Here is a 13,246-nt window from a genome sequence, read left to right as displayed (position 1 = left end):
CTGGCCAAGCACGTCTCCAGACCTAAGCCCCGTTGAGCATCTGTGGAGAAGCACAAGGTCTCTATCATCCACCAGCTCTGTGATGTGGAAGAGGACTCCAGTAGAATCCTGTGAAGCTCAAGAGAGTTCAGGCAGTGCTGGAAAATAATGGTGACCACACAAAATAGTGACACTTTGGGCCAAATTTGGACATTTCACTTAGGGATGTACCCTCTTCTGTGGCCAGGGGTTAAGACATTAATGGCTGTGTGTTGAGTTATTTTAAGGGGACCTTAGATCTACACTGTTATACAAGCTGTACACTCACTACTTTACATTGTAGCAAAGTCTCATTTCTTCAGTCACATGAAAAGATATAACAAAATATTAACAAAAATGTGAGAGACTGTATATATATATATATATATATATATATATATATATATATATATATATATATATTTAGAGAGAGAGATAGTAAAATAGCACAAGTTTTACATATTTGAAAGTACACTCTTAACATCATTGTCAAGCATTATAAATTGATAATCAAGTATTGTTTAATGATAGAACTTTAGAATTAAGACTTTGTAATCATGTATGTGTGAATGCATATTTTCACACAGACATTTTACCTGAATTTAGGACTAACTGTTGTTTTTTTTTTGTCATTCAGGGTTTCTGTTAAAAAAAGGATAAAAAGCTAACAATAATAATACTGATGAGATGATGATGATATGATATGAATCCTGCTTATAAGAACAGTTTAAAATGTGCCAAGGATTAATGAGCTGTTGAATTCATGAGTATTAATCAGGTTGTGAGCGTTCGCTCGAACTGATTTGCTTAAATCAAAACAGGGATGATAATAGGTGAGTGCCAGCCAATGAGATTGGTGTTTGTGCATTAGCTCCGCCCACAACTGGAGAACCAGGCAGTTCTTAAACGCTGAAGAATTCCAAAAGGAATGCTGTTATTTTGACAGGAAACTACAAGAAGAATATCGTTTACATGTAACATGAAACTTACAGCGGTAACCAAGGAAACACTATCACAAGCGCAGCGCTGCTTTGTTTACAGCGGTAACCAAGGAAACACTATCACAAGCGCAGCTTTGTCTACAGCGGTAACCAAGGAAACACTATCACAAGCGCAGCTTTGTTTACAGCGGTAACCAAGGAAACACTATCACAAGCGCAGCTTTGTTTACAGCGGTAACCAAGGAAACACTATCACAAGCGCAGCGCTGCTTTGTTTACAGCGGTAACCAAGGAAACACTATCACAAGCGCAGCTTTGTTTACAGCGGTAACCAAGGAAACACTATCACAAGTGCGGCTCTGCTTTGTTTACAGCGGTAACCAAGGAAACACTATCACAAGTGCGGCTCTGCTTTGTTTATAGCGGTAACCAAGGAAACACTATCACAAGCGCAGCGCTGCTTTGTTTACAGCGGTAACCTAGGAAACACTATCACAAGTGCGGCTCTGCTTTGTTTACAGCGGTAACCAAGGAAACGCTATCACAAGTGCGGCTCTGCTTTGTTTACAGCGGTAATCAAGGAATGCTGTAACACAAGTGCAGTGCTGGTTTGTTTACAGAGGTAGCCAAGGAAACGCTCGCTGCGTCCGAAATCACATACTGCGTACTGGGTCCTACATTTGAATTTGAACGTACTACTCGACCGTTAGAACAGTATGTTCTATATAGTATGAATGTGGGTAGTATGAATGGAATTCGGACGTACTACATCCGCCATGTTGACATTGTCACATGACATACGTCGTCACAACAGCGTGTAAATTTAAAGAGCCCAAACTACTGAGCGAACATCGGTGGTGTTTTTCGTTATTCTTACCGCTTTCATCTGCGTTTTTGCATCATTTGAATTAAAAGTTCAAAGCAGGCATTGGTCAGCTGTTTGCAGATAAATTTTAAATCCTTTACTAATTATAAATGTAGCTTTTATTTTTCTACCTCAGAATAACAGCAGCTACATCTGTGAACAGAATGACAACCTGATTTTATATAAGGATATAAATTAATTTATTGTAATAAATGAATACAAATAAAAATACACAGAAGAAACAAAAGGGACATAAATCAATTAATAAACTTGAATGAATGCTTAGACAAATACACACACACATACACATAAATACACACAAATACATTATAGAAATATACACAGACACACACACACATCTGTAAAAACACACCCAATATATACATAATATATACATTATAGACAATACACACACACACATATATATATATATACTTATTACTTTTTACATTTATATTATATATAATTATATATTACATATATATTACTTATATAATATATATGTCTGAAGCTTTGTGCTCTTATCCATGTAGAAATGAAAACTAAATAGAGATAATAATTTTAAATGTGACCTGGTGTATGGGTATTTCTCTGAAGTCTGGCACCCATTCTCAAGACAACATTCTTCAGATGTTAAGATGTTGCTTGTCTAAAAACAATTGGAAACTGCTACTAAATCAGTGTGCACACAAGTGCTTCAAACGTTACTTGCTATTAAGCACATGGCAACTGACAAAATAGCAACTGGAATACCTGGAAATTAATATTATAATAAAAACATTTAAAAAACAGCATATATCAGTGATGATCCTTACATAAATACATGTAAAGAGTGTGTGTAGTTAAGATTAATTTTCATTTATATACTTACTGTATAGTTATGGTTTTCCATATTATGGTTTCCAGTGAAGAAGTCTTCATCAGTCTCTGTAACATCAGAACAGGATTCACACATTACTGATGATTTATGATCTAGAGTCACTTATTAACAATAGTTTGCCATGTAAGTTATCCAACATTTTTTTTATCAAAATATCAACACTAGTAAAATGTAAATCAACTCGTTTCAATTACTTTATTTTTTTTTTAACTTTATTTCATTAAATTATTTAACGAGCAGTCTGTAGAAAGCAGCCTTAACAAACTTAAGGCACAGCATCTGATTTTTTTACACTCAATTTACAAAATCGTCTCAGTTTACAATCTGTAAACCGTCAACAAGTCAGTCGTGGATTATGTCGCCTGACCACCAAACAGCTAGACCAGTAGAGACCAAGCCCCAATCTCCTTCCCTCCCGAGGGTGAGAAAGCCAGCATCTTATAAACAGCATGGTTAATCACAATCAATCTTCCACACCTGCGTCACAGCACTTAACCTAAAGACACAAAAAGTGTTACCCCGAGACACCTGCTGGACAAAATAAAATACTACAGCCCCTTGGATCGTCACAATTATGTTAAACAAGCACACTTTAACCATGATGAACAATGTTTATCCATAAGGTACTAAGGCGCGGTTTTCCGTTATTTCCAAATATGACGAGTCCTCTCCCGTGGCCTCATGGGATAGAGTAGTGGGAATTCGGCAGAAGTAGTAGGTCATCCGGGTACATCTCGCCTACTGTTTTTCGAATACTAAGAATTCGGACATACTACTTGCTTCACATACTGTTTTTCACCTACTATATAGTATGGAAGTATGTGATTTCGTAGTGTTGCGCTTTTTTTTTTACATCGGTAAGCAAGGAAACACTGTATGGTAAGTGCAGCGCTGCTTTGTTTACAGCGGTAACCAAGGAAACACTGTATGGTAAGTGCAGCGCTGCTTTGTTTACAGCGGTAACCAAGGAAACACTGTATGGTAAGTGCAGCGCTGCTTTGTTTACAGCGGTAACCAAGGAAACACTGTATGGTAAGTGCAGCGCTGCTTTGTTTACAGCGGTAACCAAGGAAACACTGTATGGTAAGTGCAGCGCTGCTTTGTTTACAGCGGTAACCAAGGAAACACTGTATGGTAAGTGCAGCGCTGCTTTGTTTACAGCGGTAACCAAGGAAACACTGTATGGTAAGTGCAGCGCTGCTTTGTTTACAGCGGTAACCAAGGAAACACTGTATGGTAAGTGCAGCACTGCTTTGTTTACATCGGTAAGCAAGGAAACACTGTATGGTAAGTGCAGCGCTGCTTTGTTTACAGCGGTAACCAAGGAAACACTGTATGGTTAGTGCAGCGCTGCTTTGTTTACAGCGGTAACCAAGGAAACACTGTATGGTAAGTGCAGCACTGCTTTGTTTACAGCGGTAACCAAGGAAACACTGTATGGTAAGTGCAGCGCTGCTTTGTTTACAGCGGTAACCAGGGAAACGCTTTAAGCTCCACCTGCTGACAGAGAGTGAATCTGCGTCTCGTTCAGCTTGACTGCTGTTTCTGTGGTTTCACAAAACTGAAGTCAAACCATTGTTTTTGCTTCAAATGTAACTTAATTTAGATTAAAGCTGCTCATGTTGAATGTATGCAGCTTCTTTGTTGAAAATGCAGTTGTTGCCTCTCATTTTAAATGGAGAGAGCACACAAAGCTCTTTGTACATTTAAAGAGATTTGTTGCATTTGTATTACTCGTTTGATTTGGGGTTTGTTTTAAAATTTTAGTTTTGTTATTTACATTATATTATATTTAAATATTGTAGGGGTGTGCGATATCTCGATATTTAAAATATATCGAGATATTTTTTAAACACTATATGGATTTTGACATTTCGTATATATCGATATATTGTTTATATTTAATTCTGATTCCGCCACTTAGCTTGTTTGCCTTCTCTGTGCTGTGCTCGCCCCCGCCTCCTTGATTTTGTTCCCCCTCCCCTCGCGTGTTGTCTCATAAACATAGCATCGTCCGCAACCAGACCGGAGGCTACAGAACTAGTATCAAAAAAAGACAACTGTCTCCATTATATGGAGATACTTCGGTTTTAAGGCGTCGGGCGAACAGCAGGCAGATGTCTACTGTAGGGCCCTATGATTTCCGCGATGCAGAAAACGCGGACGGAATCGCGGAATCCAGTCATTAAAACGGAATTTACAGTTTAACGTGGAATGTCACGGAATTTGTCAAGTTTTAAATAAATTAATCAAAAGTAGGTCATTGCACTCCCATCAAATCGCGATATGAATATCATGTAAATATTAGGCGGGAAAAGTCTATTTAAATCTGAATCCTGCATGTTCTGCGTGTCTGTGTTAATGAATGGAGCAGAAGCGCTTCTTCGTTTTATTCCACACCCGGAAGCGCGCGTGACGTTCCGGTGATTTCAGCTTCTGTCCTCTCAATAAATGAGGATGTGAACACATGAGGAACATCTCCAGAACTGCACTGAGAGTCACTCCATGAGCATCTGACCGTTTGATTTGAGTAAAACTAGCATCATATCACATCATAGACTGTAGTATCACATACACAGAACTGTAACGGTTAACCCGGCAAAATAAAAGTATATGCCAGAAATCTATTACTAGCCTATTGTTCAGCAGAATGTACATAGCCCACTACTACTACTATTAAAATGATTAGTAGTCTAGTAATCTTCCATGTATTATTTTTCATAGTAAATCCCCTTTGTTTACCAAAAAAATAAAGTTTGCTTAATTTTCAATAATTAAAAGATAAATTAAATGAATGTTTTATGCCTTCATTTGATAACCAGAAAAATGTGAATACACAGAATTTCAGAGGGGAAAACATTTCACAAGGCTGTTTTAAGAAAAAAATTTAACAAATTAAGTTGTTTTTATGCATTTAAATAATTACACCTGCTTAAACACAGAATTAGATAACAATAAAACATATGGTGAAGAAAAAAATAAAACATTTCATAAGGCCCTAAACATGTAATATTTGGCATATTTGTTTTTACAGTAGTTTTTGGGGGGTTATTTTTCCTGTAAAGATATCGAGATATATTTTTTGCTCCATATCGCCCAGCCCTAAAATATTGTCATTTAGCAGATGCTTTTATCCAAAATGACTTCCAGATGAGGACAACAGAAGCAATCAAACCCAACACAAGAGCAATGATACTTATATATTAGTGTAGTATTAGATAAGTGTTATATTAGTTTATTATTATAGTGTTTATATTTCACAAAGAAATGTGCAGCACTTTGTCAAAGAAATCATAAAAGGTCACATTTAATTTATAATTTGTCTTAAATCTCATTTTGTAGAGGACTCTCTTGAGAGAATATTCAAAAATACTTGCATTTACAGACTTCTGCCCTTATTTAGATTTCAATAATAGAAAATTATACATCTAATTTAAAATAAATGTATCATACAAAAAGTATGTTTTTTTTATGACCTTCAAACATGACTGAATGAATTCAAGGTGCAATTTTTTCATTATGCAGGTTTTTTTCTCCGGATATTCTTAGCACCGTATTACAGAGCATCTAAAAGGACCTTTGCACAAATCTAGAATATACAGACTTTGGAGCGTGCACACAGCTGTACTGTGCCATCGGTCCGTTCATGTCATGTTGGACTGGACATAAGGCCTTGATACCAGAGGTGCTTCTCGTTTCTTCATGATAAGATGACCGTGATGCACAGAGGAAAGTGCTTATAGTATATAAAACGAGAAAATGTAATTCAGAAGTCAACAAAATATTCCCGTCAATATGTGAATAGATTATTGAGGGCATGAAAAGCTTTCTTGTGTGCATGCAAGAAAATCAATAAAAACTTTAAAAAAAAAACTGAGAAATATTGACAGATACTATATACTGAATATAAATCTGGAAATAATGCTGTATGAATGATTTATGTTAAATATGTTCAGGAAATCTGCTGAATTCGAGTCTGGACACGCAGGAATTTTGAAATGCAGAATGTGTAGGAACCCTGTTATCATTATTATTCATCATACACATTATAACGATAATGCTTGATAGCTCTTGACGAAGAATTAAAGTCCAATCTAAATTGCGGTTTACTTTGATCTGATCAGCACTCTGATAATAGTTTACTGTATTTTCCGCACTATAAGGCGCACTTAAAAGCCTTTATTTTTCTCCAAAAACGCCAGTGCGCCTTATAACCCGGAGCGCATAATATATGGATCAAGGCGCTCTGTCTAAATGTTGGCATTCCCTTTAGCACAGCTCCATCTAGTGGATGCGTAACACAAACCCAGTCACACGTTTGACTGCAGGATCTTCTATTCTATGCACTTTAAAATCCTGTGCGCCCTATATATCAACACCGCTCTAAAATAGGCCATTCACTGAAGCGCCTTACAGTGCGGAAAATACGGGAATTGTTTCTGCTCCACTTTGAGTTTATTATGAAGTTGACCGAATCTTAAAGCGGAGACTGTTTTATATCAGAAGTAGTAAAGCACGAAGCTCCCTCTGATTATGAGAGGAAACAGCGAGACTGGAAGCAGTGTGTGTTCAGAGCACTGGCTGTGGTGGCATCAGGTTTATGTGTTTGATTCATGCATGCGTTGTGTTTCAGGTGGACCCTAAGTTCCTGAGGAACATGCGCTTTGCCAAGAAACACAACAAGAAGGGGAGGAAGACCATCGCCAAGAGAGAGGCCTGCAAATAGATGAGGACAGACCCCAGAGACTTCACACGGTCCTCAATAAAGCTGTGCTTTGACCAAGTCTCTTGATTGTCTGGTTTGACTGTTGTATTGCATGTAGACTGAAGGTGCTGCTGCTGTGAGGATCTGGTGAGAGACGAGCTGATGATCAGTGGCTTTACTGGAGAGACTAGCACACTCATCCTCATGAGGTTACAGACCTCATCACAGCTGTGCTCAGGTGTGTGTTCTTGCTCTGAGAAATCTGTTACTGTCAGCTGATTCAGGTGTAATCTCCAAGTTCATCATTTATTCATCATTTATTCCACACAATTACTACGAAAGTGTCTTTCTGTCTTAGAGTAAAACAAATCACTTTATTTGTCACAAACGTGTATTCATCAGTTTCTTTACGTCTTACAGTGTTTGTATATCTAAATTGTGACTCCAAAACTTGAGTTCATTATAGATTTACACATGAATCCTAATAATATTAGTCTTTTTCTCTATGAAGCAAATCAGATTTGTACTCTAAACTGTGTAATTCAGGTCATTCCAGACCATGATCTTGATGGCACTTGGCTTCAAACATCAAGTGTGTGAGAGACTCTTCAGCTCTCAGTGATGCGCACAATAATCACGAACAAATATACAGTTATTTCATACAGATCTCAGTATCAATTCAGATGTAAGCCTAAATAATGTACATATAAGGGAATAAAAAAATATATATATATATTAGCACCATTTTCAAGTTGGGTTAAATTCAGTATTTGCTTGCATTCACTAACGAGCATCATTAAAATAAAGGATGTAAGTTATTACAGTTCACATATAACAATCAAGTGTCTAAATATGTATTCAAATGAAAAACTGAATAAGGAAGGAGGTATGACCTGCAATAGCCTATTCTAAAGACTCATACTGGTATCTAGGGTGTAAGGGTTAATGGTGCCACCTGGTGATCAACAGTAAAAATGACTAATTTTACCTCTTCCCAACAGGGAAAACCACCAACAATCAAGAATGCATGATTTTATGGTGTCATGGGTTTGCAATAAAAAAATGTCGTTATAATGAAAGTCAATGGGGCAAAAACAGCCACCAACAAATTCCAATCTGATGTTGCACAAAAACTAACAATGCATCAAAGCCAATCTTGTTACTAATCTTTGACATGCCCAAGACTGTGATAAAAGGTAAGAAATATCCAGTCCACAATCACTTTTTAGATTGAAAATAAGTCATTTTGTGTTTCCCCCCCCCCCAAAATTGGTGACATCTTTTATGAACTTTACAATTAAAAAGTAAAAATCCTGAATTTGTAAAAATTCAGTAGTTTTCATCAGGACTGAGGTTGATTAATAGATTTACACACACACACACAAAAAAAAAAAATATATATATATATATATAATTTTTTTATTTTTTTGTAAATCTATTAATCAACCTCAGTCCTAATCAAAACTACTAATATTTGATTTTTGATTATATTTTAGCTCACCAGAAATAATTCCATTTGCTAAAACACAGAAAGTTGTGGCCAAATTAAGACTCAACATTACCCCCTAGTGGACAAAAACGTCCCCAACACAACAAAATGCAGAATGAGCAGACAAGGGTATTTATTAACTAAAACGTAGACTGAAACAGTTGGGGGAATTTGCAGTGAAACCGTTCAAACAGAGGGGCAGGGCAGACCGAGACAGGCCAAGATGACCACGGGCTCGAGCACAGAGGACTCAGCTCCAGAGGAAGGGCCAGGCAGATACAGGAAACTCATAGCTTTAAATGAAACTCCACTGTCACCAGTCTAGCCGCCAGGAAGAGACTCACGGGACCAGAGACTTGACACGTGAGAGAGGGGAGCTGCTTTGAGGCAGTGGGGACAAACACCAAATCAAACAAGACGAGACTCAAAATGCCACAAAACAGACATTTGAAAACTAAAATGTGAACAAAGCAAGAGAAATAACCAAAACTACCTAAAGATATAAGCAAAGAGTAAAAACAAAAACCAAGATCCAAAACTGGAATCACTTAAACAAGAGTAGATGAAAACCTAAATCAAATGAGAAACAAAAATAGATCAGAATGCAGAAAACGCATTTATTTTTCCTTTCTTTTTAAACTAAACAAAACTAAAGACCAAAAAGGATATAAAATAACTAGATAAGAGATAAAAAAAAAAAATTCTGGGCCAAGAAACAAGTAAATGCCAAAATGAACCAGCAGCGACACAGGCCAAGGGAACCCAATATTTAGAGCAGCACACATGAGGATCAGGTGAAAACAATCAGCGAGGAGCACGTGGCAGACACAGAGACAGAACCATGTGCTTAGACACAAAACAAACAAAGAGACATTGACCAGAGACCATACGGACAAGACTGTCAGGGCAGCATCCTGACACAAAAGGGTTAAACGATGCGGTTTGTTTTAGATGTAGAGCTGGCATATCGATTAACCCCATCAAAAATAAAAGTTTGTGTTTACATAATGTATGTGTCTATACTGTGTATATATACAAGAATCATTTTATTAACTTTTTTTAAAACTTCATCTATATCAAGGTCAAAGGTTCAGATTGGCCTCAATTCCTTTTTAAGAATAATACAGATTATTGTAATCTCTAGTTATGTGGAACCACATTTAAATTGATTTCTGCTTTGAGACACATTAATAACCAGGTTCCAAGAATAATTTCATTTTATTTATTAACTCTATAAACAGTAATACAAGTAAATTATATCTTTCCATTTTATTATTTGGTATTGGTAATAGGGATCCAAATAAATAAATACACTCTCAGTTCACTGATCAAGATCAATTCTCAACGCTGAAAAGAAAATTATTACATGTAGTGCGGTATCAATACCCACAACCCTACAAACCAACATTTAGTCACATAAATATTTTTTTGTTTATTTAATGTTTTATGCTAGAAAAATAATAAAATGCCCCAAACCTCACAGAAAATGAATGTAAGAGAGAAGATAACAGTAAAACTAATGAAGAGTTTTCAGGAAATAAAGCGTCTCATTTGTTGGAAATAGAAAGTTGTTGAAGTCTCAGAGCCTGCAGTGGATGGGTGACTCTGCAGACCACAAACCTCAAATCGGGTCACTTTAGCAGAGCCTAGTCTGTAAAAATAGCTCTTTGTGCTGTGCTGCTAGGGGTCTCCTCTAAAGATGACCCAGTTATGGTGGCGTCTGCAGGGGGCGCTGTGAGTCTGCCCCAGGAGAGAGTCAGCTGAATACCAATGATGCTCCACAGACACAGCCGGCACACTTTACCCCACAGCGAGCAAACACAACACATCATGTTACACTTTATCACAATGTGTATCATTAGAAAGTTCAGACCAATTTAATGTAGCGTCAAATATGGGAGCTTCCATGTTTGATAATTAATACATTTAAGTAGATAAAAAAAAAATAGAATATTTAAATCATTTTAATGAATGTAGTCAGGGACAGAGCGCAAGTAAAGTGGCAAGCACCAATAATGAATGATAACAGAGCAGTAAATCATCATATTATCATGATTTCTGAAGATCATGTGACACTGAAGACTGGAGGAATGATGCTGAAAATACAGCGGAGCATCACAGAAATACATTACACTTTAACACAGATTCACACACATTTATTTTGCAATTGTAATGTTATTTCACAATATCACTCTATTTTTAGTTTAAATTAATGAAGCCTTATTCTTCAACATCTCTCTAGCATGAAACAAGTGCACAATATGAGCACGATATTGCATTTATGTTCTGGATATGAAATGAATAAGAAACTATAAATAAATGAGTATAGTGTATACATAATTTAAAGTTGTTGTTTTTAATCAGGGTGTTTGTCATGTGTGAGCTTCTGTATTCCTCTAATATTTTAAATATTGATAGTTTAATGCCAAGGCCTACTGTTTTCCCAGTGCTGTCATTGGCTAACATTTATTAAAATACAAACAAATGGACCACCAGTGCTTCACTGACGTGATTGGAGCTCTTTCCTAATGTTACGCCGTGTGTTTACACCGCGACTGAAGAAGCTCAGCACTGGTGTGATTGAGTGATGTCCTGTACTCTTTCTGACCTGCTCCAAGCACTCGCACTGCCTTGAACATGAACGAGAAATGGTTTCCTGAAGGAAGACAAGATTCAGGATGATTGAATGATTGATTGTTTTAAAGAACTGACAGCCTTAAAGCGTAGTAATAATCAACCATCTGTAAGTGCTGAACGATACGGTCAGAAACACCTGAGCTGTGTTATGGAGAACACGTAAGTATTCCATTGATTCTTTCGAGGGCAGTGATGGGGTGTCCTCCTCACAATGTGTAGGAAAGCACTCAAGATACTGCTTTACTCTCTGCAGTTTTGCCTACAACTTTAGGTCCTAGGCTTTCTCTTGTCCAGGCTGAATGTGTGTGTTGTATGTCTGTGCTGTGTGAGGGGCTGATAACAGTTAGCTGAGGTATTGTGGGATTAGTCCTGAGCCAAACTGCTGTTATCGATTAATATCTCTCTGCTTTTGATTGATGTTCTTCAGCAGGAGGTGATGTGACTGCAATGAGAAGCTCCAGTAGAGTTGATTTCACTGCACTTCTTGATGTTTGCATAAAAACAGTGCCTTCACTCACCCTCATGTTGTTACAAACCTGCGTGACTTCCTTCCATCTGTGGAAAACTAAAGAAGACGTTGTGAAGACTGCGCCAGTCGCTCTTTTCCATGCAACTACAATAAATGAGGATTGAAGCTTCCAGCTTCAAAACAAAGCTGAAGCAGTATACAATTATACTTTAAACACCCATGGGTTTATATTAGAGCTGTGCATGAAGTGACAGCAGTGTAATATACAGTACCTACTGCAGTCAACCCTGTTATATGACCTAAACAATAAATAAAACCAGAAAATCACTCGCTGCTCTTGTCTGAATAACTTCTGTAGCTTTAATAAGAAGACATTTCTAACTTGATTGCTGCTTTCAAATGCTGTAGCTTGAAGATAAATGTGTTGGATCGTGTGTGGCTCACTCAGGGCGGGGTCTATGCTAATACAGCAGTGTCAGTCAACAGTCATGGGCGGGGCTTAAGCAATGTGATGACACATTTTACAGATTCTGCAGACAGAATGTTCTGAGACACTGCTTATGATTTGTGGGGATTCAAATCAACGAGCAGGCAGGTTTCCATCATTATAGGGTGGTTGTGTTCACACAATGTCAACACACATTTACTGTATGTCCAATGAGAGCAGCATAAATGTTCTTCACAAGTTCTCTCTTGGTGATTCTACAGTAGAAAGTCATACGGCAGGGCTATTCAATTGGCGGCCCGCGGGCCACATGCGGCCCGACGGCACCAACCTCCCTCCTCCTCTTTTCGCTCCGATTGACCTGAGAAACGTTTTACGTGTGAATATTTCAGCAGTTATTATATGTGTCCCGAATTTATGTAGACTGAACCAGCGATAGGCTACCAATCCTTCGTGAATGAATCATTCTTTTGGTTCGATTCTTTCTAAACGCGCTTGCATAACGGTCTAAAACTATTCGGATTCATTCGGACCGCTCCGTAACTGAATCATCTGAAGCGGTTTCTCGTTCAGTACAGTTACAACAAATAGCGATGTTTTCAGTTGTTTCACTAGTTGTTTAAACACGGCCCAGCGCGGAGTTGCGTTTACTCCCGGTCCCGGACACACTAATATTAAACAGCGTTGCGACAACCAGTGGAAGCGTTTCAGTTCGACAGAAACATTTCTGTTACAAACCACAAATCACTCGATGATTTAATTAGTATTAAATCGGATGAAACAGCCTCAACATTCCC

At 37.6% G+C, this 13,246-nt stretch overlaps 1 protein-coding gene across 1 annotated transcript in view; it reads left to right on the top strand.

Annotated features, from left to right (window-relative positions):
- LOC132119143 (large ribosomal subunit protein eL29-like) overlaps positions 1–7,488 on the top strand; it is a 346,082-nt gene extending 338,594 nt beyond the window's left edge. Inside the window, exon 4 of the mRNA XM_059528894.1 lies at positions 7,338–7,488. Within this exon, the coding sequence (XP_059384877.1) occupies positions 7,338–7,430 (93 nt within the window). The 3' untranslated portion in view covers positions 7,431–7,488. The remainder of the gene's footprint in view (positions 1–7,337) is intronic.
- The last annotated feature ends 5,758 nt before the right edge of the window (positions 7,489–13,246 follow it).

This window comes from Carassius carassius, chromosome 38, assembly GCF_963082965.1.
Source record: "Carassius carassius chromosome 38, fCarCar2.1, whole genome shotgun sequence".
Classification (NCBI taxonomy): Eukaryota; Metazoa; Chordata; class Actinopteri; order Cypriniformes; family Cyprinidae; genus Carassius; species Carassius carassius.
This window is presented reverse-complemented; position numbering and strand designations above follow the sequence as displayed.